Source organism: Lacerta agilis, chromosome 11 (genome assembly GCF_009819535.1).
Source record: "Lacerta agilis isolate rLacAgi1 chromosome 11, rLacAgi1.pri, whole genome shotgun sequence".
Taxonomy (NCBI): domain Eukaryota; kingdom Metazoa; phylum Chordata; class Lepidosauria; order Squamata; family Lacertidae; genus Lacerta; species Lacerta agilis.
The window spans coordinates 49,901,400-49,925,441 of NC_046322.1; the positions used below are offsets into that span (position 1 = coordinate 49,901,400).

General features: G+C 43.4%; 1 protein-coding gene across 1 annotated transcript in view; it reads left to right on the forward strand.

Moving 5' to 3' along the window:
- ROR2 (receptor tyrosine kinase like orphan receptor 2) overlaps positions 1-24,042 on the forward strand; it is a 149,884-nt gene that overhangs the window by 123,658 nt on the left and 2,184 nt on the right. Inside the window, exons 5-8 of the mRNA XM_033163836.1 lie at positions 4,856-4,983; positions 15,755-16,069; positions 19,870-20,115; positions 23,538-23,740. Of these exons, the coding sequence (XP_033019727.1) occupies positions 4,856-4,983; positions 15,755-16,069; positions 19,870-20,115; positions 23,538-23,740 (892 nt within the window). The remainder of the gene's footprint in view (positions 1-4,855; positions 4,984-15,754; positions 16,070-19,869; positions 20,116-23,537; positions 23,741-24,042) is intronic.

Below are 24,042 nucleotides of genomic sequence, written 5' to 3' on the forward strand. Positions count from 1 at the left end.
CATGCTTGATTGCTATTCCATGTTTAAAAAGAGAACCCCAAATCTTTCTTGTAGAAAGCTAGCACTTTAGGGAGAAGTTCAGGATTGAATCCTTCTCTCTGCCTGTTAGCTTTCCATAGACAGCTATTTACAGGGAAGCTTTCAAACATGCATGCTGAAGTCTTCCTGGGAGTACATTATATACTTGCAAAATGATATAATGTGTGAAGCGCCCCCCTCAGTGACTATTTAAAGTTGGTCTGTGCTGCTGCAGTTACTGATAAGGGTAGTTTCACAAATTGACGCCCTCCCCCTTGGATTTCCCATATCCTGTAACATGAATGTAAAACTTGAATTAGCCTCAGTTTTGACTTTCAAATGACTCTCTTTGGCTAGGCTAAGAACATATAATATATCAGGCTGAGAGGAAACATATTTCAGGCTAAAAGGCACTGATAGCATCCCTTTTGGTAATTCCTTTAGAGCTGTATTTCTGGGTAATTGTATTCTGCTCTTCCTTTAAATTAAGAGGATAAGATTAATGCCCTGGACGGCTGGATCTCAAGAGCAAAATCCTAAACTTCCATGAAGGAAAGGTGGTATCTACAGGCGAAACTCAAAAAATTAGAATATCGTGGAAAGGTTCATTTCTTTCAGTAATTCAACTTAAAAGGTGAAACTAATATACGAGATAGACTCATGACATGCAAAGCGAGATATGCCAAGCCTTTATTTGTTATAATTGTGATGATTATGGCGTACAGCTGATGAGAACCCCAAATTAACAATTTCAACTTTGGGGTTTTCATCAGCTGTACGCCATATTCATCACAATTATAACAAATAAAGGCTTGACATATCTCACTTTGCATGTCATGAGTCTATCTCGTATATTAAACTCCAGTAGCTAATGAAAACAATTGCTTACATAAATGGACTTTTCCACGATATTCTAATTTTTCGAGTTTCACCTGTACATGTACATTGAAGACATTTCAGCTTTACTCAAGCCCAGCCTTCCCCAAACTGTTGGACTACCTGCTCCCATCATCCCTACCACTTGGTCATGCTGGCTGGGGCTGATGGGAGTTGTAGTCTCAATGAGCTGGAGAGTGCTAGATTGGAAATGGCTGTTCCAGCCCCATTGAGGCATTCTGTCCACACTTGAAGCGGGTGGCGCTGTGGTATAAACCACTCCCAGTCTAGCTGCCGCATTCTGGATTAGTTGTAGTTTCTGGGTCGCCTTCAAAGGTAGCCCCACATAGAGCACATTGCAGTAGTCCAAGCAGGAGATAACCAGAGCATGCACCACTCTTGCGACACAGCCTGCGGGCAGGTAGGGTCTCAGCCTGCGTACCAGATGGAGTTGCCCTGGACACAGAATTGACCTGTGGCTCCATGGATAGCTATGAGTCCAAAATGACTCCTAGGCTTCACATCTGGTCCTTCAGAGGCACAGTTACCCATTCAGGACCAGGGAGTCCCCCACACCCACCCGCCCCCTGTCCCCCAAAAAGAGTACTTCTGTCTTGTCAGGATTCAACCTCAATCTGTTAGCTGCCATCCATCCTCCAACTGCCTCCAGAGGACCTTCACTGGTTCTGATTTAAAAGAGAGGTAGAACTGGGTATCATCCGCATACTGATGAACACCCAGCCCAAACCCCCTGATGATCTCTCCCAGTGGCGTCATGTAGATGTTACTGAACACAAAGCACTCGTGACAGAAGCAGTTTGAATTCTTCTCATTACCGAGACAAAATTAAAACGATCTTTTAGGTGGCCCCTTAAGCCATGTTTTGGCTCCGAAGATGTGAAAGGTCTAGATTTCATTTCATGTTTAACCTCAGTCAAATTGGCAATCTTTGGTTTGAAACTGAGTCAACTACCTTGTGGTTAAGTGAAAAGTACATGAACTCTTTGTGAACCGGGAATGAGGCTGTTTCTGTTAGGTTACATCGGTTCCCCTTTCTGTTTAGCACCACACTCTGTGATGACTTTAGTTATTGTAAAGTGTGTTGAATACCAGTCAGGGAGAGAAGAAATTGCCCTAATCGGTGCTTCTGCTGAAGTTTTGTTGGGAAACAATAACTCCACATGTGCAGAAAGGGCTTCCTTTAAAAAAAAATCCATCCTACATAAATACATTATATTAAATTATAGATGTCTATGCTCAACATTTCCTACATCCATTTTGTTCCTTGATCATTTTCTATGAACTTGGCTGACCTAAAGCTTGCAAATAAATACCATTGTGCTGTTTTTGGCCATAATTGCAGCAATAATTACAACAATGCAGCCGCCTAATTGCCACAACAAACCATACATTTATTGTAGCCCATCTTTGACCTTCTCTGCAAAGTTAACTCATTCATTTTAAGAAACCAAGTCAGTGCAGGAATCTGACAGAGGCTGAAAGTCTTCATACCACCCCTCCTGTGCTGCATCTCTTTGGCGAGAAGGACAAATGTTGATGATCTGGCTTAAGAATAGGAGACTTTCCTTCTGGCTTAGCCAAGCAATTGTTGACTAAAATGGCTGGGGAAATGCAGTAGTGAATAAATCAAAACATGCTTATATGTTTAACTTCTTTACGGGTATCCACTAGACCAAGAGGAAGGCAGACTTGGGACTTTCAGAATCAACCTTGTGTTTCCCTTGAACTTCAGGATCTATCAGCTAGAGCAGGCTTCCTCAACCTCGGCCCTCCAGATGTTCTTGGCCTACAACTCCCATGATCCCTAGCTAGCAGGACCAGTGGTCAGGGATGCTGGGATTTGTAGTCTCAAAACATCTAGAGGATCGAGGTTGAGGAAGCCTGAGCTAGAGGAAGGTGCAGAAGACCATGGTGTCTCTGAGCAGCTGCTGAGCATTGGAGTTTGCTTACAGTGCCAGAATTGAGCTGAGCTCACAAACCTTTCACACAAAAATCCATTCCTGGTTACCCCCAGTCTTTCTAAATTTCAGAAGTCTAAGTTAGTGCACGATGGTGGTTCTTATTTTATTGTTGCTCTTGTCAAACAATTGGAGAGTCGGAAATCCTTGTCTATCTAGTACAAATTGGTCAGAGATCTATCTTCTGTCCACGTCTGCACTAAACAGGGTGTAAATATGTAAAATAAAAATAAAAATGGCAAAGGGTGTTTAAGGAGATAACAGAAATCACTGGGCTAAAGCTGACCAAAAGTCCAGAGGTAGCATTATTCTCAATTTACAATGGGGTACATTGCAAAATGAGCTGTTTTGCTGATAAGGCTGCAGCTGAAATGAACCTTTTATCTGCAGCGAATTGAAACATGTCTTGTTGATGTTCGGTCTCACAGTCCCGTGCATCAAGCCCCGGCCAAGTTTGAGAGGACACAAGTCTTTGGTGCTGTTTTTGACCTGTACTGCACAACTCATGGAGTGACTTAGCTCAAGGCCTAGCACTGATAAGGCCAAAAGGATGTATCACTTCCCAGCTGGCAGGTATCCTGCATGAACCATTTCTCATGTATCAAAGGCATGTCTTGCCAGAGTGGTGCGTGCTCTAGTTATCTCCCACTTGGACTACTGCAATGCGCTCTACGTGGGGCTACCTTTGAAGGTGACCCAGAAACTACAATCAATCCAGAATGCAGCAGCTAGACTGGTGTCTGGGAGTGACCGCCGGGCCATATAACACCAATCCTGGAAGACCTACATTGGCTCCCAGTATGTTTCTGCGCACAATTCAAAATGTTGGTGCTGACCTTTAAAGCCCTAAATGGCCTCGGCCCAGTATACCTGAAGAAGCGTTTCCACCCCCATCGTTCAGCCTGGACACTGAGGTCCAGCGCCAAGGGCCTTCTGGCAGTTCCCTCACTGCGAGAAGTGAGGTTACAGGGAACCACACAGAGGGCCTTCTCAGTAGTGGCACCCGCCCTGTGGAACACCCTGCCATCAGATGTCAAGGAAATAAACAACTACCTGACTTTTAGAAGACATTCTGAAGGCAGCTCTGTTTAGTTTTAAATGTTTTATGTTTTATTGTGTTTTTAATATTCTGTTGGGAGCCGCCCAGAGTGCCTGGGGAAACCCAGCCAAATGGGCAGGGCATAAATAATATGTTGTTGTTTGTTTGTTTGCTGTTACCTTTCAGAGTCGTAGTAACTGGCCATCCCTAGCATTAAAAGGAATGACTTTTTACCCCCCCTAGTAATGGTACTCTGGAGCAACTCCATTTAAGCTGGATACATTAAGCAGATTTTTAGCAGCCCAGACAGTAATTCAACATATGCATTAGGTTCTATAGAAGAAGAAGAAAAGAATTTGGCATTAAATCTAACTTGAGGAGGGGGTGGGAGAGAAGGACGTTTAAATCCTGATTTCATTCTGTTTATCTAAGCCATAGTTCAGAATTATGCCATATTTTAATTAACTCTTGGCAAGGCCTCTTTTGCTATTCGCTTGCAGGAAATGAAGAATTGCAGGAGGAGGCAGGAGAAGAGAAACAACTGCTTGCCTAATTGCATTGCTTGCTGTTAAATGCCAGCAATGTATTATGAGGTGTAACACGATACACATTGTGGTCTTAGTTGGACAGGCTTTTAATAGAATAACCTGCCACATCCCATTATCATTAGCATAGGATTTCTAAGATAATTCTTGTTTTCACTTTGAAAAGGTCCTCCCCCCTCCCTTCCTTGGAATTAATATGTTCATTTATGCCCTTCTTGTCTCCAGAAACATTTTCTGGTGAAAATTTGAGGTGAGAGACCAGTATCTGGAGGAATGAAAAATGTCAGATTGAACATTTCTCTGCTGCTGTTGAAGGACATATTTCTTTAAAATTCATCAGGGACAGGCGGACGACATCTGCAGGTGTACTTACAGGCTCCCCAATTTGTCTTTTGCAGGGAAGATTACCACGAAGATGGGTTTTGCCAGCCTTACAGGGGAATTGCTTGCGCTCGCATCATTGGAAACAGGACTATATACGTGGATTCCCTCCAGATGCAAGGGGAGATCGAGAACCGAATCACTGGTAAGCCTGCATGCCTCTATCCTTGTCCGAAAACATTGTGTTTCATGCAAAAGCCTGAAATCCAATTTTAACACTGTAATGAATGGAAATCAAACTGGGAACAGCTTTTTACAGCCTGCATCATAGAATGAATTGAGGCAATGTGTTTTCCCTATTATGCAGTAGCTTTTGCAGTCGTCCTCAGGTGGAATTTGAAGTGCAAGGAATCGCTCTCAGAGCTTTAATATAGAGAGCCAGCGTGGTGTAGTAGTTAAGAGCTGTAGACTCGTAATCTGGTGAACCGGGTTCGCGTCTCCGCTCCTCCACATGCAGCTGCTGGGTGACCTTGGGCTAGTCACATTTCTTTGAAGTCTCTTAGCCCCACTCACCTCACAGAGTGTTTGTTGTGGGGGAGGAAGGGGAAGGAGAATGTTAGCCACTTTGAGACTCCTTCGGGTAGTGATAAAGCGGGATATCAAATCCAAACTCTTCTTTAATATATGTCTGGGGGAAGGGTTTCCTCCCTTCACTTAAGTTCCTGCTTCAGGGCAACAGCAGTACAACTCTAGCCTGAATGTAGAGTTGTCCACACAAAACAAAGAAACCTCTTTTGGAAGAACCTGAGTGATTTTTTTCCCAGGGTTAAACTGTTTTCTTACGTTGGAAGGCAGTGATCCCAGGTCAAGAAGAGGATACTTCAATTTCCTTAAAGCGCACACCTTTGCTCACCAGCATGAATAATTGGATGCTATCTCATACGATGGCACTTTGATGAACATGATCTTGTTCGCTTCTTATAGAACACAGTGATTTGGAGTATCTGGATTAACTCTTGAGGTGGATTGATGTCTTGCGTGTTGCAGGGGGAGATGGTTGAATTTCATGAGGTTTCTGTCTGCTCACGTTGTGTTATTCTGTGGCAGGGCTGGTGCCAGACTTTAGCAAGAAGGGAACGACAGAAGACGAGATAGTTGGACAGTGTTCTCGAAGCTACCAACATGAGTTGGACCAAACTGCGGGAGGCAGTGGAAGACAGGAGTGTCTGGCGTGCTCTGTTCCATGGGGTCACGAAGTGTCAGAAACGACTAATGACTAAACAACAACAAACCATGGTACTGTGGAGGATCTCACCCCTCCAAAAACAAACCATAAGGCCTCTGCCCAGTGATTTTGCTCACCATCATGCCCTGCAGGACTCCTGGATGTCTCTTAGTGGTGGCACTTTTGTATTTTGAGTATGGTAGGGTAGCCATGGCAGATCACAGCTTAGTACTTTTTGTTGTTGTTGTTGTTGTTTAGTCATTTAGTCATGTCCGACTCTTCATGACCCCATGGACCAGAGCACTCCAGGCACTCCTGTCCTCCACTGCCTCCTGCAATTTGGTCAAACTTATGTTGGTAGCTTCGAGAACACTCTCCAACCATCTCGTCCTCTGTCATCCCCTTCTCATTGTGCCCTCGGTCTTTCCCAACATCAGGGTCTTTTCCATGGAGTCTCCTCTTCTCATGAGGTGGCCAAAGTATTGGAGCCTCAGCTTCGGGATCTGTCCTTCCAGTGAGCTCTCAGGGCTGGTTTCTTTAAGAATGGATAGGTTTGATCTTCTTTCAGTCCATGGGACTCTCAAGAGTCTCCTTCAGCACCATAATTTAAAATCATCAATTCTTTGGTGATCAGCCTTCTTTATGGTCCAGTTCTCACTTCCATACATCACTACTGGGAAAACCATAGCTTTAACTATGTGGACCTTTGTCGGCAAGGTGATGTCTCTGCTTTTTAAGATGCTGTCTAGGTTTGTCATGGGTTTTCTCCCAAGAAGCAGGCGTCTTTTAATTTTGTGACTGCTGTCACCATCTGCCGTAATCATGGAGCACAAGAAAATAAAATCTCTCACTGCCTCCATTTCTTCCCCTTCTATTTGCAGTTCATGGGACACTCAAGAGTCTCCTCCAGAGACTCTTGGGACCAGTGATGGTACCCAGGGGCCATGATCTTAGGTTGATCTTAGGTTTTTCGATGTTGAGCTTCAGATCATATTTTGCACTCTCCTCTTTCTGTTCCCCTTAAAAAGTGTCACTGCTACCCGCCACTGGAAGTAGCATCATAGGTTGACAATGTCGGTCTCTCTGGAACTCCTTGCCTATTGAGACCAAGCAGACACCATCGCTGCTAAAAACATTCAGGTTAACATCAACCTATCTAGATGCTTAGAAAGTGGAGATAATTTTAATCTGTTGCAGTATTTTAACTTTTTAGGGTTCAAAGTAGGGTTGTGATTTTTCTTGATGCTATTCTTGTATCTTTGTAAAGAGCTTTGAGATTTTTTTACAATCAAGCAGTATATAATTTTTATATAAAAGTGACGTGGGTGGCACTGTGGTCTAAACCACGGAGCCACTCGGGCTTGCCGATCGGGATGTTAGCAGTTCGAATCCCTGTGACAGGGTGACCTCCTGTTGCTCTTTCCCAGCTCCTGCCAACCTAGCAGTTTGAAAGCACACCAGTTAAAGTAGATAAATAAGTACCGCTGTGGCGGGAAGGTAAACAGCATTTCTCTGGCCTCAGTCATGGTGTTTTGTTGCGCCGGAAGCGGTTTAATCCTGGTGGCCACATGACACAGAAAGCTGTCTGCGGACAAACGCTGGCTCCCTCAGCCTGAAAGTGAGATGAACACCCCAACCCCATAGTCACCTTTGACTGGACTTAACCGTCCAGGGGTCCTTTACATTTTTTAATCTTAAATTTTAAATAATAATAATAATAATAATAATAATAATAATGATAAATGTTATTTAACCTCCCTGTGCCTAATTCAAAGCTGTTGCAAAGCAATCACATACCTGAGTAGTATTTGGAATCAAACAGCTGTCAATACTGGGACTCACTATGCAACCTTTTGTTTTGTTTTTAACTATTTGTATATACCCTCTGTAGTCTACTGCAAAAAATAAAATGCTTGCTATGGTGGATCTCTTCCAGGAAACACCTTCCCCAGCCTTATGCCCACCAGATGTTTAGGACTCAAAACTTCCATCTTCTCTGACCGCGTGGCCGAGTCTGATAAAAGCTAGAATCTAAAACATCTGGAGGGCGATAGATTGGGGAAGGCAGCCTGGGACTCTGTGATTGAGCTCACGTTTGGCATGTACCGCCGGGTTCCAGGTCCAATGTACAATTCCCAGCATCCCAGGTTAGGGCTGGAAAAATCTTCTGCCAGTCAGCTCCTATGCTTCTGTGCTCCTATTCAGAGTTTTACGTAGGGTGTATATTTGCTTTTATTTAATAGGTTTTCGCAGCAAAGGCCCAGGCTTCTGTTGTACACCAGTGATTTTTAGACAATTCTGCAGTTAGTACATACAAAGGGTCCAGTGATTCAGTGTGCATAGTTATTGGGGCTTGTAATAAGCCATAATCCAGAAAACCGTGCTCCTCCACATGTAGAAACAAGAACAGCTGTGCTCTGCAAAAAGGCATGAGCAAACCTGAACACAGGAGATGCACACAGTAATCTAAATAGGCTGCTTACATGTATCTATGAATGAACTGCAGAAATAACCAAGGCTTTCTGGCTTTCTCCTCAGTCTTGCCATTGTAGCTTCCACAGGTGAAGAGGCAAACAGCTTTCAATGGGAGTTAAGCCAGGGAAAACTAGAATGAGCACTCCAGTTTCATACCCTGAAGGGACGCAGGTGGCGCTGTGGTCTAAATCACAGAGCCTCCTTGGCTTGCCAATTAGAAGGTTGATGGTTTGAATCCCCGTGGTGGGGTGTGCTCCCATTGTTCTGTACCAGCTCCTGCCAACCTAGCAGTTCAAAAGCACACCAGTGGGAGTAGATAAATAGGTACCTCTGCAGCGGTAAGGGAAACGGTGTTTCCATGCACTCTCTTTTCCGTCACGGTGTCCTGTTGGGCCAGAAGCTACTGTTAGGTCCACCATGAGACGTCCACCAGCTTCCAACCACGGATACCAGCAGCCTTTAAGCAAGAAAACTTGCCTTATTATCACTCCATAGCATCCCACTGCCAGAGGATTGCCTCCTTCCATTCACCACTTTGCCTCCTGCAAGTGGAAAAAACCTGGGCAGTGCTGAATGTCACATCTATTGCCAGATGTGTCCTGCTGTAAACAGAAAAGGGCTTTCCCCTTGGCCTGCCTTTATATCCACTCAGTTGCCAAGTGCTTTTGTGACATCACAAGAAACCCACAGCCAATAGCAACAGCTGGGGAGGCATCATCTTCATTGCTTTGAGCCTCACAATGGCGGTTGGACCTATCAGTGATTGTGTGCTTGTTTATTCAGGACACAGGTGGCACTGTGGACTAAACCACTGAGTCTCTTGGGCTTGCCGATCAGAAAGCTGGTTTGAATCCATGTGACGGGGTGAGCTCCCGTTGCTCTGTCCCAGCTCCTGCCAACCTAGTTTAAAAGCATGCCAGTGCAAGTAGATAAATGGTTACCGCTACGGTGGGAAGGTAAACAGTGTCTCCGTGTGTTCTGGTTTCCGTCACAGTGTCCCGTTGTGCCAGAAGTGGTTTAGTACTGCTGGCTACGTGACCCAGAAAAGCTGTCTGTGGACAAACGCCGGCTCCCTTGGCCTGAAAGCGAGATGAGTGCCACAACCCCATAGTCGCCTTTGACTGGACTTAACCATCCAGGGGTCCTTTAACTTTTACCTTATTACCTGGTGGTCCCCTTGCCCCCTTGGAAAACACTTTTGAAACATGGGATTCTGAAAGTGTGCACATTTGGGACACTTGTAATATTGAGACCGTTCTTTATCATGCATTGTTTTGAAAGTATAGAAGTTCCCTCCTATCGTTGCACCAGATATTTTGGGTCGATGAGTAGTTCACTGTAAAGTCTGTTCAATGTAAAAGCACGAGAATCAAACTGAAGGTGACAAATCTTAGAATGGGGGAACAAATATATTTTTATTCCAGGAAAAATCAGTTTTTTAGCAGTTCTTTTTTTTTTAGGAAAACAGAAAAGGAAGTCTACATTTGTAACTGTTATATTAGTTTTCAGTTTAAGCCACTGAAGCATGTAGCTATGGGAATGGAAAATGGTGACACCTGCAGTCCAAACAGGAAAATTAATTTTAAAAGATTGCTTCAAGCACTGTGGTAGTACAACTCTTTAGTGTAAAGTGTGAAACATTTCTGAAATCTCTCTGTCTTTTTTTGCCAAGAAAGAAAGGGGATAATAAATACTCCGCCCCCCTGAGGTGGTGTGGCATGGCTTCTTCAAGACCAGCTGACTCTTAAATTTTATCTCTGCAATACACCTCTTATTACTGCTTTTGGCACGGAAGAAAACTCCCATGGGTTCCTGTACTCCTAAGAGGAGCCATGGGCAAATCTATTATCGGTGTTTAGGGAAGTCAGTATTTGAATAAGCTGCTTTGCTGTACTGGAGAGGACCTGTATGCGTTGCCATATATTGCCAAAACTCCATTTTCATGCACCCAATTTCCACGGGAGTGCTGTATTCCGCTTCAATGCCTGTACTTTGTTTTGCCATCTAATAAAAAGAATTATTTGCTAGGCAATTGATGGCAAAAAATATACAAAGCGCGGAGGTTATCTTGCTTAATCTGCCCAGTGCATATACAGATCCAGATGTTTTTGCAAACAAGTTCAGACATCGGCCAGCAGTGAACAAGGAGATTCTCTTACAGGAGATACAGAATATGAGAGAACTAGTTTGTATTGAGCTATGAACCTTCTGAACCACTGGATCTGATTTTCTGACTTCTAACAGGGTGCACCGAGTTATTCCTGGCCAAAGAATAGCACCGGGCATTTTTCTACAAGGACAGCTCTGAGTCTTGGTTGTGGTATGCTCCTTTCAAGCATCCAGCACTCTACCCAAGACACTGGGGCCCATTGAAAACCAAACTTCCATCGTACCCACCACAGCTGGTTCATTCTCTGGTGCTTTTCCATGTACAGCTGGCACAGCTATAACTGCACTATCCAAAAGATTACTGAAATAACTGCATGGAATTATCTCTGTAACGTTTTCTCATTCTCATTGTTTAGTTAATAGTGTTACATGAATGGAAATTGTTTTGCAGTATTTGGGATTTGGGATTGTTTTACTGATGATTTGTGAAGTATTCTGTAAGATTTATGCTGTATTCGTGATGTTCCATTATGTTATTTTTAAGCCACTTTGGGATTTATTTGAATAAAAAGTGGCAAAGGAATAGAATCAAGCAACTTAGATCCAGGGTTGCTAAAGAGGGAAATTCTCTGGCAGCAGTTATCCCAAATATGAAAATTCCTCAATTATTTTATGTTCCCTTCCAAGTATTCCTTTTGTAGTGGGCCCACGATCTTTACTTATCTTGGCTTTCTTCTTATCTGCATTCTTTTTAAAGACCGGCTTGTTCAAAGATGCTTTGCCATTGATTGAAGTCGTTTGGTAATTCATTATAATCTTTAGTGCAGCTTACCAAAGTCATTAGCAAATATCAGGTTTTTTCTGGTGCACTCATACTTTTCACTTAACATGGTCATGAATGCTGTAAAGGGCATAGCCCAAAATTCTGACTATAAGCTCTGTGTGATACTCCTGTTTGGCAATCTTAGGAATTGCTCTGTTCAGTTACTCAGCTACTTGAAAAAATCTCTGCCCAACCAAGAAAATTAATCAGTACTATCTTTGCCACTGAGTTCAAGGGTTATTCTAAGAGTGTAGGAACACAATGTGGATAAGGCAATAGGATGATTAACGAGAGAGCTGCTAGGTAGACCAAAAAGGCTCACTATAAGCCCACCAATTAAGAGAGGGAGAGGGAGAGGGGGAGAGAGACAGAGACAGAGACAGAGAGACAGAGAGAGAGACAGAGAGAGATGTTGCATCAATAGAAGTCTAGTGTCTAGAGATCAAGGGAAATAATAGTACCACTCTACACTGGCATAGGAAGGGCAGGGCATAGGGGGTGGGGCACCCCGAGCAGCACGATCCTGGTAGGGTTCCATCTCTGCTGCCCCCCCACCAGTGCTGTGCGCCCCGCCCCAGAACACCCACCACGCCCCTGCGGGTGGCACGCCACACCCCCAGAATGTGCACCACACCCCTGCGGGTGGCGCACCATGCCCCCAGAACACTCACCACGCCCCCAGAATGTACACCAGCCCCACCTCTGCCTGCTTCCCGCCCCTGGTGCTGGAGCATGAAGCTCCGCCACTGCCACTATTCTCTATTGTCCTGCCAACCTAGCAGTTCGAAAGCACGTCAAAGTGCAAGTAGATAAATAGGTACCGCTCTGGCAGGAAGGTAAACAGTGTTTCCATGCACTGCTCTGGTTCGCCAGAAGCGGCTTAGTCATGCGGGCCACATGACCCGGAAGCTGTACGCCGGCTCCCTCGGCCAATAAAGCGAGACGAGCGCTGCAACCCCAGAGTCATCTGCGACTGGACTTAATGGTCAGTGGTCCCTTTACCTTTATTCTGCCCTAGTCAGACCACACTCGGAATACTGTGTCCAATTCTGGGCGCCACAATTTAAGAAGGATGTTGACAAGCTGGAACGTGTACAGAGGAGGGCAACCAAGATGATCAAGGGTCCGGAAACTAAGCCTTATGAGGAATGCTTGAAGGAGCTGAAGGAGACGGAGAGGAGATACGATAGCCATCTTGAAATATCTTAAGGGCTGTCACATGGAAGAGGGAGCATGCTTGTTTTCTCCTGCTCTGAAGGGTAGGACTTGAACCAATGGTTTCAAGTTGCAAGAAAGGAGATTCTGACTAAGCTTTTGGAAAAAAACATTCTGACAGTAAGAGGTGCTTGGCAATGGAACAATCTCCCACAAGAGGTGGTGGACTCTCCTTCCCTGGGGTTTTTTAAACAGAGGTTGGATGGTCATCTGTCATGGATGCTTTAGCTGATATTCCTGCATTGTAGGGGGTTGGACTAGATGACTCTTGGGGTCCCTTCCAACTTCCAGATTCTATGATTCTATGAAAGTACCCGAGGGAGAGTTAGTTTCCATTTTGTTCCATTTTGAGAGTGGGGCAGAAGGCATTTTCCTGCTCCGCAGCATAGCTGCCTGTGCCTTCACATGCAGAGATGTGTTTGTAATAGTGTGTGAGCACCTCTGTGTGTGTATTTCAGTAAGTACACACACATGCTTGTATGTGCTTTTGTGTAAGATCTGATTACCAGTTTAAAATCGGCAGTGTGTTTGGAACAAGCATTTCTAGTCCTAGGCAATGTACACGCTGTAACATTAAAACACACACTTTCCCTCAAAGAATTCTGGGCACCGTAGTTTTCCCCTCACAGAGTTACCATTCCCAGCAACCATTAACAAACTACAGTGCCCATAATTCTTTGAGGGACAGAATATGCTTTGAATGTGCTTTATGGTTATGGTGTGAACACAGCTTTTGAATAAAAGGCAAAACAAATGAACATGTTATGATGAACATGTAGTGTGAGCTGTGCCAGTGGGAAGGAGCAGCCTGCGCATTATGAAGGGAAGGTGGCAATTTGTTGGGGGCACGTAAGTGATTTCATTCTTTTATCATTTCCTTGCTTGGCACAATTTGCGTTGGCAGGACGTGCAGATTTGTCGTGAGCTGAAAGCTATAGAACAATTGGGGAAAGTGGAAATCTACCTACATGTATGTGGGACCTGTTTCATGTATCACACCTGTGATACGTCTTTTATTTCCCTAACTTTTAAATATCGAAGAAAATTCAAGTGATAAATGTCAGCATTTAAGCAGCAGTTGCTGGAAAAGCCAGGGGAGGGGCAGTTTCAGCTCTGTGATTATTACATACAACAGGCATAGGCAAACTCCGGCCCTCCAGATGTTTTGAGACTACACTACAATTCCCATCATCCCTGACCACTGGTCCTGTTAGCTGGGGATGATGGGAACTATAGTTCCAAAACATCTGAAGAGTCAGAGTTTGCCTATGCGTGACATACAACCTATGACGAACAATGCAATTGAACTTTGCAATATTATTTTCTCCTTAGCTTATGTATCAGCCAAGAAATGTATTGTTATATTTCCATCCAGTGTTTTCCTTTTTTCTAATTGTGCTGTGTGTGTTTCAGTTTCGGGAGTGGGAAAATGTATGTTATACATTTATCCAGCATAGTGATTTAAAAACAAAGCAAAGCATGAGCTGAGGCAGGTCTCACTAAGGCTTAGTCATGGGATTTGCTTCCCATGCCAAGGCTCAGCAGTGAAACATGTGAGGCTATACTGTGAAACAACATGTCTTTGATCATGCTCATTGCGGGATTTATCTCTTTAAAAAATATATCATTTTTATTGTTTTTATATAAATACATTGAGAAAAACTTTCACATTTGTCTTTCCATTCATTTAACATTTTGGCCTTTTAGGGCCGTGACTTCCCTCAAACCCTCCACATGATTTTCTTAATATCTATTACTTTATACTATACCTCTTAACTCAATCATTGCTTTAAATCATCATATCCAACTTAATCACTGTAATTTCATATTTACAACAACATTTCTTCAACAATCTACAAAGCTTCTTGCAGTCCTATCAACGTGTTTAATTGAATACCATTGTCTTTTAAATACTGTAATTCGTAAATTTAGTCCAGTCTTTGATGAATTTCTGGTCCCGCTGTTCTCGGATTCTTCCCGTCATTTTGTCCAATTCTGCACACTCCAGTAATTTCACTGTCCATTCTTCCTTTGTCGGTGTTTCTTCTTGTTTCCATTTTTGTGCTCTTAAGATTCTCGCCGCAGTCACTGCATATTGGAAAAGTGGGATTTATCTCATCACACAGTGAGTACCGCTAACCCCAGCACATCTGATGGCAGACAGGTTTGAGCATCTCTGCTTGGAACCAGTGGGATAACGTAAAGCTTTCCTTTCTCAATCCAGATCTGTCAAGAGCCTCATCAGATGGTCTCTTGTCAATGGGTCATGGCAGGTTGTCCTGCCGTTGAAAAGAGGGGGCTGCAAAAGGAGACGATGCGAAGATGCCTCAAAATGCAGAGTTGGCTGACCAGATACAGTGGAACCTCGGTTGTCAAACACAATCCGTTCCGGAAGACCGTTCGACTTCCGAAACGTTCAACAACCGAGGCGCAAAGGGCTGTCGGCAATTTCCATTGATAAAATGGAAAAACACACAGTGGAAGCTGTTCGACTTCTGAGGCGCGTTGGAAAACAGAAGCAATTATTTCTGGGTCTTCGGCGTTTGGGTTCCAGAACATTCGGGTTCCGAGACACTCGAAAACCAAGGTTCCACTGTACATCCCAAACATAGGGAAAAGGAAAAAATTGTCAAGGGGTGGGGTGGTCTGTTGGTGGGTGCTTTTTCAAGCGGCTACCATTGTGAAACTCAGAGTGATCATAATATACACCACAGTATAGGTGCATTCAGACACACTCTGCCGTTGCAAAGGGCTGTGTAACGACATGAACCAGATTATTCTGCTTTGACACCACCTCTTGCACCAAAGAACTCTGGGAATATTCGTGATTATGAAACTTTTGAAAATTCTGCATCTGAAAGAACACATCAGTCTGGAATTTGCAGGGCAGATGAGCCCTCTTATACTCTGAGAATGTGACGTTGTCGAAATATCTACTTTGGTTATACATGTGAAATGCCTATGTACTTATCTAGCGTGGTATGTTCTCAGTTCTTTTATTAATGTTTTTAATTTGGTAGCCAGCTTTGAAGATGTTTCAGTTGTAGGAGATCAATAATCATGTGTTGTGTCTCATTTTTTGCCTGAACTAAGCTAAGTCTTAGCGTTTTGCCTTCTCTTTCTTTCCAGCTGCATTTACCATGATTGGCACATCCACCCATTTATCGGATCAGTGCTCCCAGTTTGCCATTCCATCTTTCTGCCACTTTGTGTTTCCTCTCTGCGATGAGCGCGCTCGGACACCTAAACCAAGGGAGCTCTGTCGGGATGAGTGTGAAGTTCTGGAGAACGACCTCTGTAGGCAGGAATACAACATTGCTAGATCTAATCCGCTCATTCTGATGCAACTCCAGCCACCCAAATGTGAAGACCTGCCACTGCCAGAAACCCTGGAGGCTGCCAACTGCATAAGGATCGGAATACCTGTAGATCGGCTCAACAGGTGTAAGTTACCTTTCTTGCTTTTTCTTTCGTGCAAATGTATCAAAATCAAATAATTGGTTTTATCTATTTAAGCATTGGGTTTGAAAAGGAAGAATAAGTTAATTCACATATTACCCATTATAGCCTGGGTAGCTCAGTTGGTTAGAATGTGGTGCTGATGGTGCCAAGGTTGCAGGTTCGATCCCTGTAAGGAACAGCTGCATATTCCTGCACTGCAAGGGGTTGGAGTAGATGATCCTGATGGACAGCGTCTTGCAGTAAATAAAAAGAAAGAGCATACAGGGTCAAAGGTCCAAAAGAAAAACTTTTACTAAAAGGCAAAGGCTTGTTACAAAACTTCCAGAAAAAACTTCAGACACACTAGGTACAAAGAAAGCAAGAGAGAGATGGAGAGCAGATTGCTGAGGGGGGATGCATAGGCCAGCAGTACGTGCTGCTGAAACCAAAACTGGCAGAGGTTTAGGAGAACTACCTGAAAATGATTTACAGATGGTATCTAACTCCGAGTATACTTGCTAAGATGTATAAGACTGAATCAGATAAGTGTTGGAGATGCAATGAGACTGAGGGTATGTTAATATGTGGTGGACCTGTAAAAGGGTAAAAGAGTATCGGGAAAACCAACAACAACAACACCAGAATCATTTTTGTTGGGGATAATTCAGATGGAAATTCCCATGTGTCAAAAATGCTTATTTATGTATGCCACTACTGTGGCCCATGTTTTGTTAGCTCCAAAATGGAAAATGAGTGCGGTCCCACCCACATGGCTTTTACTAAGGCTGCCATACATCTGGGTTTTCTGATTTTCGGGAAGTCGAAAAAATCTCTGGGGAAACTCGGATGTGGGGCAAGGGGTGTTAATATTTTCAGAAAAAGCATTAAAAAATACAAAAAAGGCATGGAAAATGAGCGACGTCCCAACTAAAGAAGAATGGCAACTTAAACTGATGGAATATGTGCAGTCTGTGGACCTGACATATAGAATAAGAAAACAAGAAGAACATATGTTTAAAGAAGTTTGGAAAATGTTTATTGAATATATGGGGGGAAATTGTGTATATTTGAAAACGTGGGCAACATTAAGATAAATTCAACCGTGTAAATAAGCTTCGAAGGATGTAATAATGGAATACTGAATGGTTTAGTTTATATAAAATATGCAGGGATTTATGTTATGCAAAATGAACCATGGAAAGAGAAGAAGGGGAGTCATTGATATTTTAAGGTTCTTTAAATGAATATTATAAAATGTAAAACAGAAAATTTAATTAAAATTATAGAAAAGGGGGGGGAGAGAGAGAGAAAAGCTGGCAAGAGGCTTGAAACTAGGCCGAAGCTTGCATGAAAGTAGGCTGTGTGGCCCCCGCTTCCTCACTCTACCTTTAATGTAGACATTAAATTTGATACATGACATTGTTTAGACTTCTGGGCCAAGTACATTTTACTACTGTGCTACAAAGTATGGGTTGCATCTAATCATGTTGTTCCGTTAGTGCAAGGACTTCTGCAGGAACAGGTTTCCTTTCCCCCTTGGATTCCCATCCCCGCCCCACCCGCCATTTTCTTCTGGGAATTCTCAAATGCCTGGTGAGGGCAGAGAAGGATGGGAGAGGAAGTCCCATGGTGCAGGCAGACATACCTGCACTAATGGGACAGTTTTGTTGGTCTCCCCTTTTTTTTAACATTTTTAAGATTTTTCAGCTACTGGTGGTAGGATAATGTTGGGTGCCCCTCTTTTTCTTTTCAGGTCTAAATTAGCAAGTAAGCTTTGCTTAGGCTTTGAGAGCAAGCAGTTAGGCATCCAAAAAGCAATAAATTGGATTGGGCACAGGAGGCAAGATGGATGGTGAAGTTTTCCCTGATGAAAAACATACCTAGATTTGGCATCCTGTCTATCTGTTCTGGTCTGAAAGGATCTAACACTTAAGAACGGAGAAGACAGTGAAACAATAGAGGAATACAAGAGAAGAACTGCATTCCAATGCGGTGTTTTTGCAAGAGAAATCCTAAATCTCTTTTGCAAAATTAGCAAGGCTTGTGTCGTTCCATCGTAGTGCTTTAAATGTGCATTCCTCTGCAGAGCGAAAGCAATGTGCTGAATTTCATGTTCTCTCTTTCTCGGCTGCTTGAGGCGTACTTGGAAGGGGAGTGAAGTGTGCTGGTGAGAAAGAGGAACAGCAGATGTCAAATCATTCTTCTCCAGCTTCTCTCTGTATGATGTAAAGGGTTGTTGCCAGAGGAATGCAGATTCCGCCCCAGGCACCTGAGAAACTGCCAGACCTCCCTGTTAGAAAAAGGCTGCCCTCCTGCATACTAACCTTTTCCAGCTTCATTGTTTTCAGTAAGATGCAATGTATACACAGTACTATGGCACAACCTTTGTGCTGTTGTGAAGTGCTTGAGGTGTTAAGAATCCACAGAGGAATAAGTCCGCTGGAAAAGGGAAGCATTGACATCTCTGGAAAGGGAATTTCTCTACCCACAAAATGACACGCCTGAGGCAGCGGGCCAGTACAGATCACCTTGTGCAACTGGAGCAATTTTTAATGGGATACATAAATATTATGAAACTGGCACAGTTGTGTTTATGGAAGTGAAGCAAAACCAGATACAGGATAAAAATAAAGAAGAGGGCTGGCGATTAGAAAGTTGCAGGGGGGAAACAAGGAAAAGAATTTGTTAAAAGGAGCAGAGGAAGCTAAGCAGGGGTGGAGAACAGCAGTTTAAAGATGGCATGCAAATTCTGGTGGGAGTTATGTGGTTTAGATATTGGTTTGTTGGCCTTCATGCCGGGACCTATTTGGTTTCTGAATTGCTGCTTTATTCATCTTTTTCTTCCTTGGTGATCACTCGTAGCCAAGTAGGATTGTCTTCCATAAACACAGTTTAAACAGTGAGTGACTTTGGAGGCCAACTCTGGATCACACGTCCTTCCACAGTGGGGACATTGGTTTCCAGGCAGGAGTTGATCACGGTGTGGATTTTCCAAGTGTGCCTTCCTCTTAGCGTGTTTCTCCCTTTCGTCCTGAGTTCAAGCATCTTCAAAGCCCATGACACCTTTGGTAAAGGCTGTTTGTTCTCCAGCTGGAGCACTCGCAGGCCAGTGTTTCCCAGTTGTCAGTGTTTATACTACATTTTTTTTAAGATTTGCCTTGAGAGAGTCTTTAAACCTCTTTTGTTGACCTCCAGCATTACACTTTCCATTTTTAAGTTCGGAATAGTGTAGTTGCTTTGGAAGACGATAATCAGGCATCCGAACAACATGACCAGTCCAACGAAGTTGATGTTGAAGAATCGTGTCTTTGGCACTGGTGATCTTTGCTTCTTCCAATACACTGGCATTAGTTCACCTGTCTTCCCAAGTGATGTGTAAAATTTTCCGGAGACACCATTGATGGAATCTTTCGAGGAGTTGGAGATGGCATTTAGAAGTGGTTCATGTTTCATATATTAATTTATTCATATAGCATAGTCTAGCTGATAGGAAAAATCATACATATTGGGTTATTCTTGTTTGTTATTGCAAGAGTTAGCCTTTTCACTCATCTTTCACTTTTGGATCAGTTAGTTAATCTTAGGTGAAGCTGTTCTATGAAAAAGAGGCTTAAGTCATGTTGAAGCAGATGAGTTTGCTAAGAAGTGATGATGCATATATTTCTGCACTGCATCACATTGGGAGTTTACCTTTTCCTGACATAGAGGTCGGCAAAACAACAGATTTACTAGACACAGGAAACTGTTTTGCAAGGGGAGGATTGCATTGTGTTAATCATCTTCTGCCAAACTACTTCTTGCAGATCACCAGTGTTACAATGGCTCTGGAGCAGATTATAGAGGCACCATCAGTGTCACAAAGTCAGGCCACCATTGCCAATATTGGGACGCTCAGCATCCTCATCCCCATCACTTGTCAAGCACAGAGTTTCCAGAACTTGGAGGGGGACACGCATTCTGTCGCAATCCTGGAAGCCAGATGGAAGGTCCCTGGTGTTTTACGCAAAACAAAAACGTACGCATGGAACTGTGTGAAGTACCTTCTTGTAGTATGTATTATTTTTCTTCCCTGCTTCTAGAGTGTTTGTAGAAAAAAATAGTTGTAAAGCAAATCAAAGGCCTTTTCGTTGCACCATTTCGTATTAATGCATTATTTGTTTGTAAACACTGAAGCCATTTAAGTGCATGTAATATATGGCCTGTACTGCTGTTTTTGGGTTTGAGGAAAGCAAGACTAATCTTTTCAGGTTTGCAGTTTATCTAATGATCTTACCTAAACCACACAGCCTCTTGCACTTGCCAGTCAGAAGGTTGGCGGTTCAAATCCCTGCAACGGGGTGAGCTCCCTTTGCTTTGTCCCAGCTCCTGCCAAACTAAGAGTTCGAAAGCACACCAGTGCAAGTAGATAAATAGGTACCACTACGGCAGGAAGGCAAACGGCGTTTCCGTGCGCTCTATTTCTGTCATGGTGTTCCATCGTGCCAGAAGTGGATTAGTCATGCTGGCCACATAACACGTAAATCTGTCTGTGGACAAACACCAGCTCCCTGGGCCTGAAAGCAAGATAAGCACCGCAACCCCATAGTCGTCTTTGACTGGACTTAGCCATCCAGGGGTCCTTTAGCTTTAGCTTTTTTACAAGAATCAGCTTCAATGCTCCTTGGGCTTGTGTGCTCCTCACTTCTCAATCACAGCTGCAAGGAACTGATTGAGAGCACCTACGTTCATTTTTAAACTAATTGCAGTTGGTTGTTACATCTGACAAGAGCAATTTGTATTTAGTTTAAACAATGGTTTATTGGAAAACCAGGCTTAAACTGTGGTTTATGACTGACGAGTTGCAGTGCAGATATAATAAGAAACACTGGTCAGTCAAAACTAGGAAGCAGATTGTCCCACTTCCCTCTCTTCAGCAAGTAACAGAGGGAGGAGAGCATGGAAAAAAGAAGACCCATTTCTGTAGCATTGAACTATGGTTTAACATTATGTGTGAACTGGGTTGTGATCAATGGTTTGCACACTTAACTCTCTTCAGAAAATCTGTAGTGTGCCAAATTTCATTTCTGAGAGTTTGGGAGCATAGCCTAAATTTTCAACATGCAAATGAATGCTTTATACATGTGCCAGTAATTCATTCTTGTGTCACACTAAATGTTCCTAAAGGACAGAGCTTCACATTCAGCAAAAGGATGCAAGAGTCCTTCCTGGGTGGTACTACTTCAGATGACAGCTGGGAAATTATTATTATTTATTAAATTGACATGTCGCCCTTTATCCAAAGATCTTGGGGCAGTTCACAAGATAAAAAGACAGCATAAAAGCACAAAATAAATAATGAAAACAAAAACAAAGCAAAAATTCAAATGGGATCATGTTGATGAATACTTCTCCCTGATTTATTAATCTTGTATTAATATGTTAATTGCTTCTATTTTATTGTACTGATTTGTTGTTTTTTAACTTTGCATTTTTGTCCTGTTGCATTTTCCTGTGAACTGCTTTTATAGTTCTTACATATAAGTAGGCTATAAATATTAAAACTAAACTCTGCTGCACAACTCTGCTGAACAGATAGATAGTCAAGGTCCTGTTGGTTTTATAGATTTTTCCTAAAGAGCACTTCTTACTTCAGGCATTGAATTACTTTTATTATAATTTAGTCAGAAATTAGACAGTAAGTGATCGAACTGGAAAGTTACATAAGAGGGCAAAGGCCATATAAAATTTAAATGTGCAAATATATAATTGCCAGTTGAAACATTTGTTTATTTTATTTATGAATATTTGCTGGGGATACTCTTAAAGGTGAAGGGTAAAGGGACCCCTGATCAGGGACCGAGCACAGGAGCTCACCCCGTCGTGGGGATTCAAACCGACAACCTTCCAATCGGCAAGCCCTAGGCTCTGTGGTTTAACCCACAGCGCCACCCGTGTCCCTATGGGGATATTCTTAATTCTGCCTTATTCATTCCAATGTGATAGCCTCTCTGGATATGTTGATGTGCATGTGAAGCTGCTGCATTTTCTGTTCAAATGAATGAAGCAACTCTTTTGGGAGCATGAATTCTATGTGCATCAGAGTCCTATACCTGCAGAAAATTGCTGGACCTGAGTAAAGCTGTCATTTGGTGGTGTACTCCAGACTTGTATTTAAGCACGGGTTAGAGTCGTACTGTGGTCTAAACCACTGAGCCTCTTGGGCTTGCCGATCAGAAGGTTGATGGTTTGAATCCCCATGGTGGAGAGAGCTCCCGTCACTCTGTCCCAGCTCCTGCCAAACAAGGAGTTCGAAAGCACGCCAGTGCAAGTAGATAAATAGGTACCTCTGTGGCGGGAAGGTAAGCGGTGTTTCTGTGCTCTCTGGTTTCCATCACAGTGTCCTGTCGCACCTGAAGTGGTTTAGTCCTGCTGGCTGGCCACATGACCCAGAAAGCTGTCTGTGGACAAACACCAGCTCCCTTGGCCTGAAAGCGAGATGAGCGCCGCAACCCCATAGTCGCCTTTGACTTGACTTAACTGTCCAGGGGTCCTTCACCTTTTACCTTTTTTATTTAAGCACTCACCTGGGGCCATAGGCAAGAAGGCAAGTAAGGAGGCTGTCTCTAAGGGACAAAGCAGGCCATGAGGGGAAGGAAGCCCCCTTCTCCGTGCCCTGTATAGAAATGTAGTGGGTTGATGGGGAAAGGTTGGCTACCCCAAATATACTAATAAAAAAGTTTGCAGCCTTATAGCAAGGCTGGTGTGCCTTATTAGAAGTGGCCCATATGAGTGGCTGTTGGGCCACAACCTGACAATGCGGCACAATCTTGGTGTGTTTCCTTGGAAGGAAACCCCAATGTATTCAGTTAGACCTATTCCCAGGTAAGTGCCATAGGATTGCATCCTTTCAAACGGAAATGCAGTCATACCTTGGATCCCGAACCCCGTGGTACTCGAACATTTTGGCTTCCGAACGCCACAAACCCAGAAGTGAGTTTTCCAGTTTGTGAACGTTCTTTGGAACCTGAATGTCCAATGGGGCTTCCGCGGCTTCCAATTGGCTGCAGAAATATCCTGCAGCCAATCAGAAGCTGTGCTTTGGTTTCCGAACGTTTTGGAAGTCGAACGGACTTCTGGAACAGATTCCATTCGACTTCCAAGGTATGACTGTAAAGTATTGTTATTTGTGTATTCAGAAAGTTCAATTATAGAGAGTCATCTATGCATGACCAGTGAGTGCTGTTTAGATCCATGTAGCTTGTATTTATTTTGCATATCAACTTCTCTTGGACCGTATTCACCCCTTATTCTTAGGAATTTGAAAATCTGTTGGCAATTAATGCAATATTATTATCGGGTTTACCATTGGGTTTCCATGTGTGGGTGCATGTGCTGAAGTTTAATCTCTTGGTGCTGGTTGTGTGTATGCACTTATTTGCATGTTTAATACTCCTCCTGAAAATGTGATTTTTTTAAAAAAAAACCTAAACAGGTCCACGTGACAACAGCAAAATGGGGATCCTCTACATCCTGGTACCCAGCATAGCAATTCCTTTGGTTATTGCCTGCCTCTTCTTCTTGGTGTGTATGTGCAGGAACAAGCAGAAGACATCTGCTACTACTCCGCAGCGTCGCCAGCTGATGGCATCTCCTAGCCAGGATATGGAAATGCCTCTCATTAATCAGCACAAACAGGTACCATTTAAACAAGAAAAAAGGACAGCAGGTTTTACCCAGTGGTAGCTTTACAGAGACAGGAAGCATCTCCTTGCACAAGGCAAGAAACTCAATTTTTGCCAATACTCCCCTACCGCCTGGAGCCCTCAATGCCGTATCTCAGACCAGAGATGGGTCCTTAAGGTGGTACAGCAGTCCCAGCATGGCCAATTTTCAGTGATGATGGGAGTTGTAGTTTGACAATATCTAGAGCAGGCTTCCTCAACCTCGGCCCTCCAGATGTTTTGAGATGACAATTCCAATCATCCCTGGCCATTGGT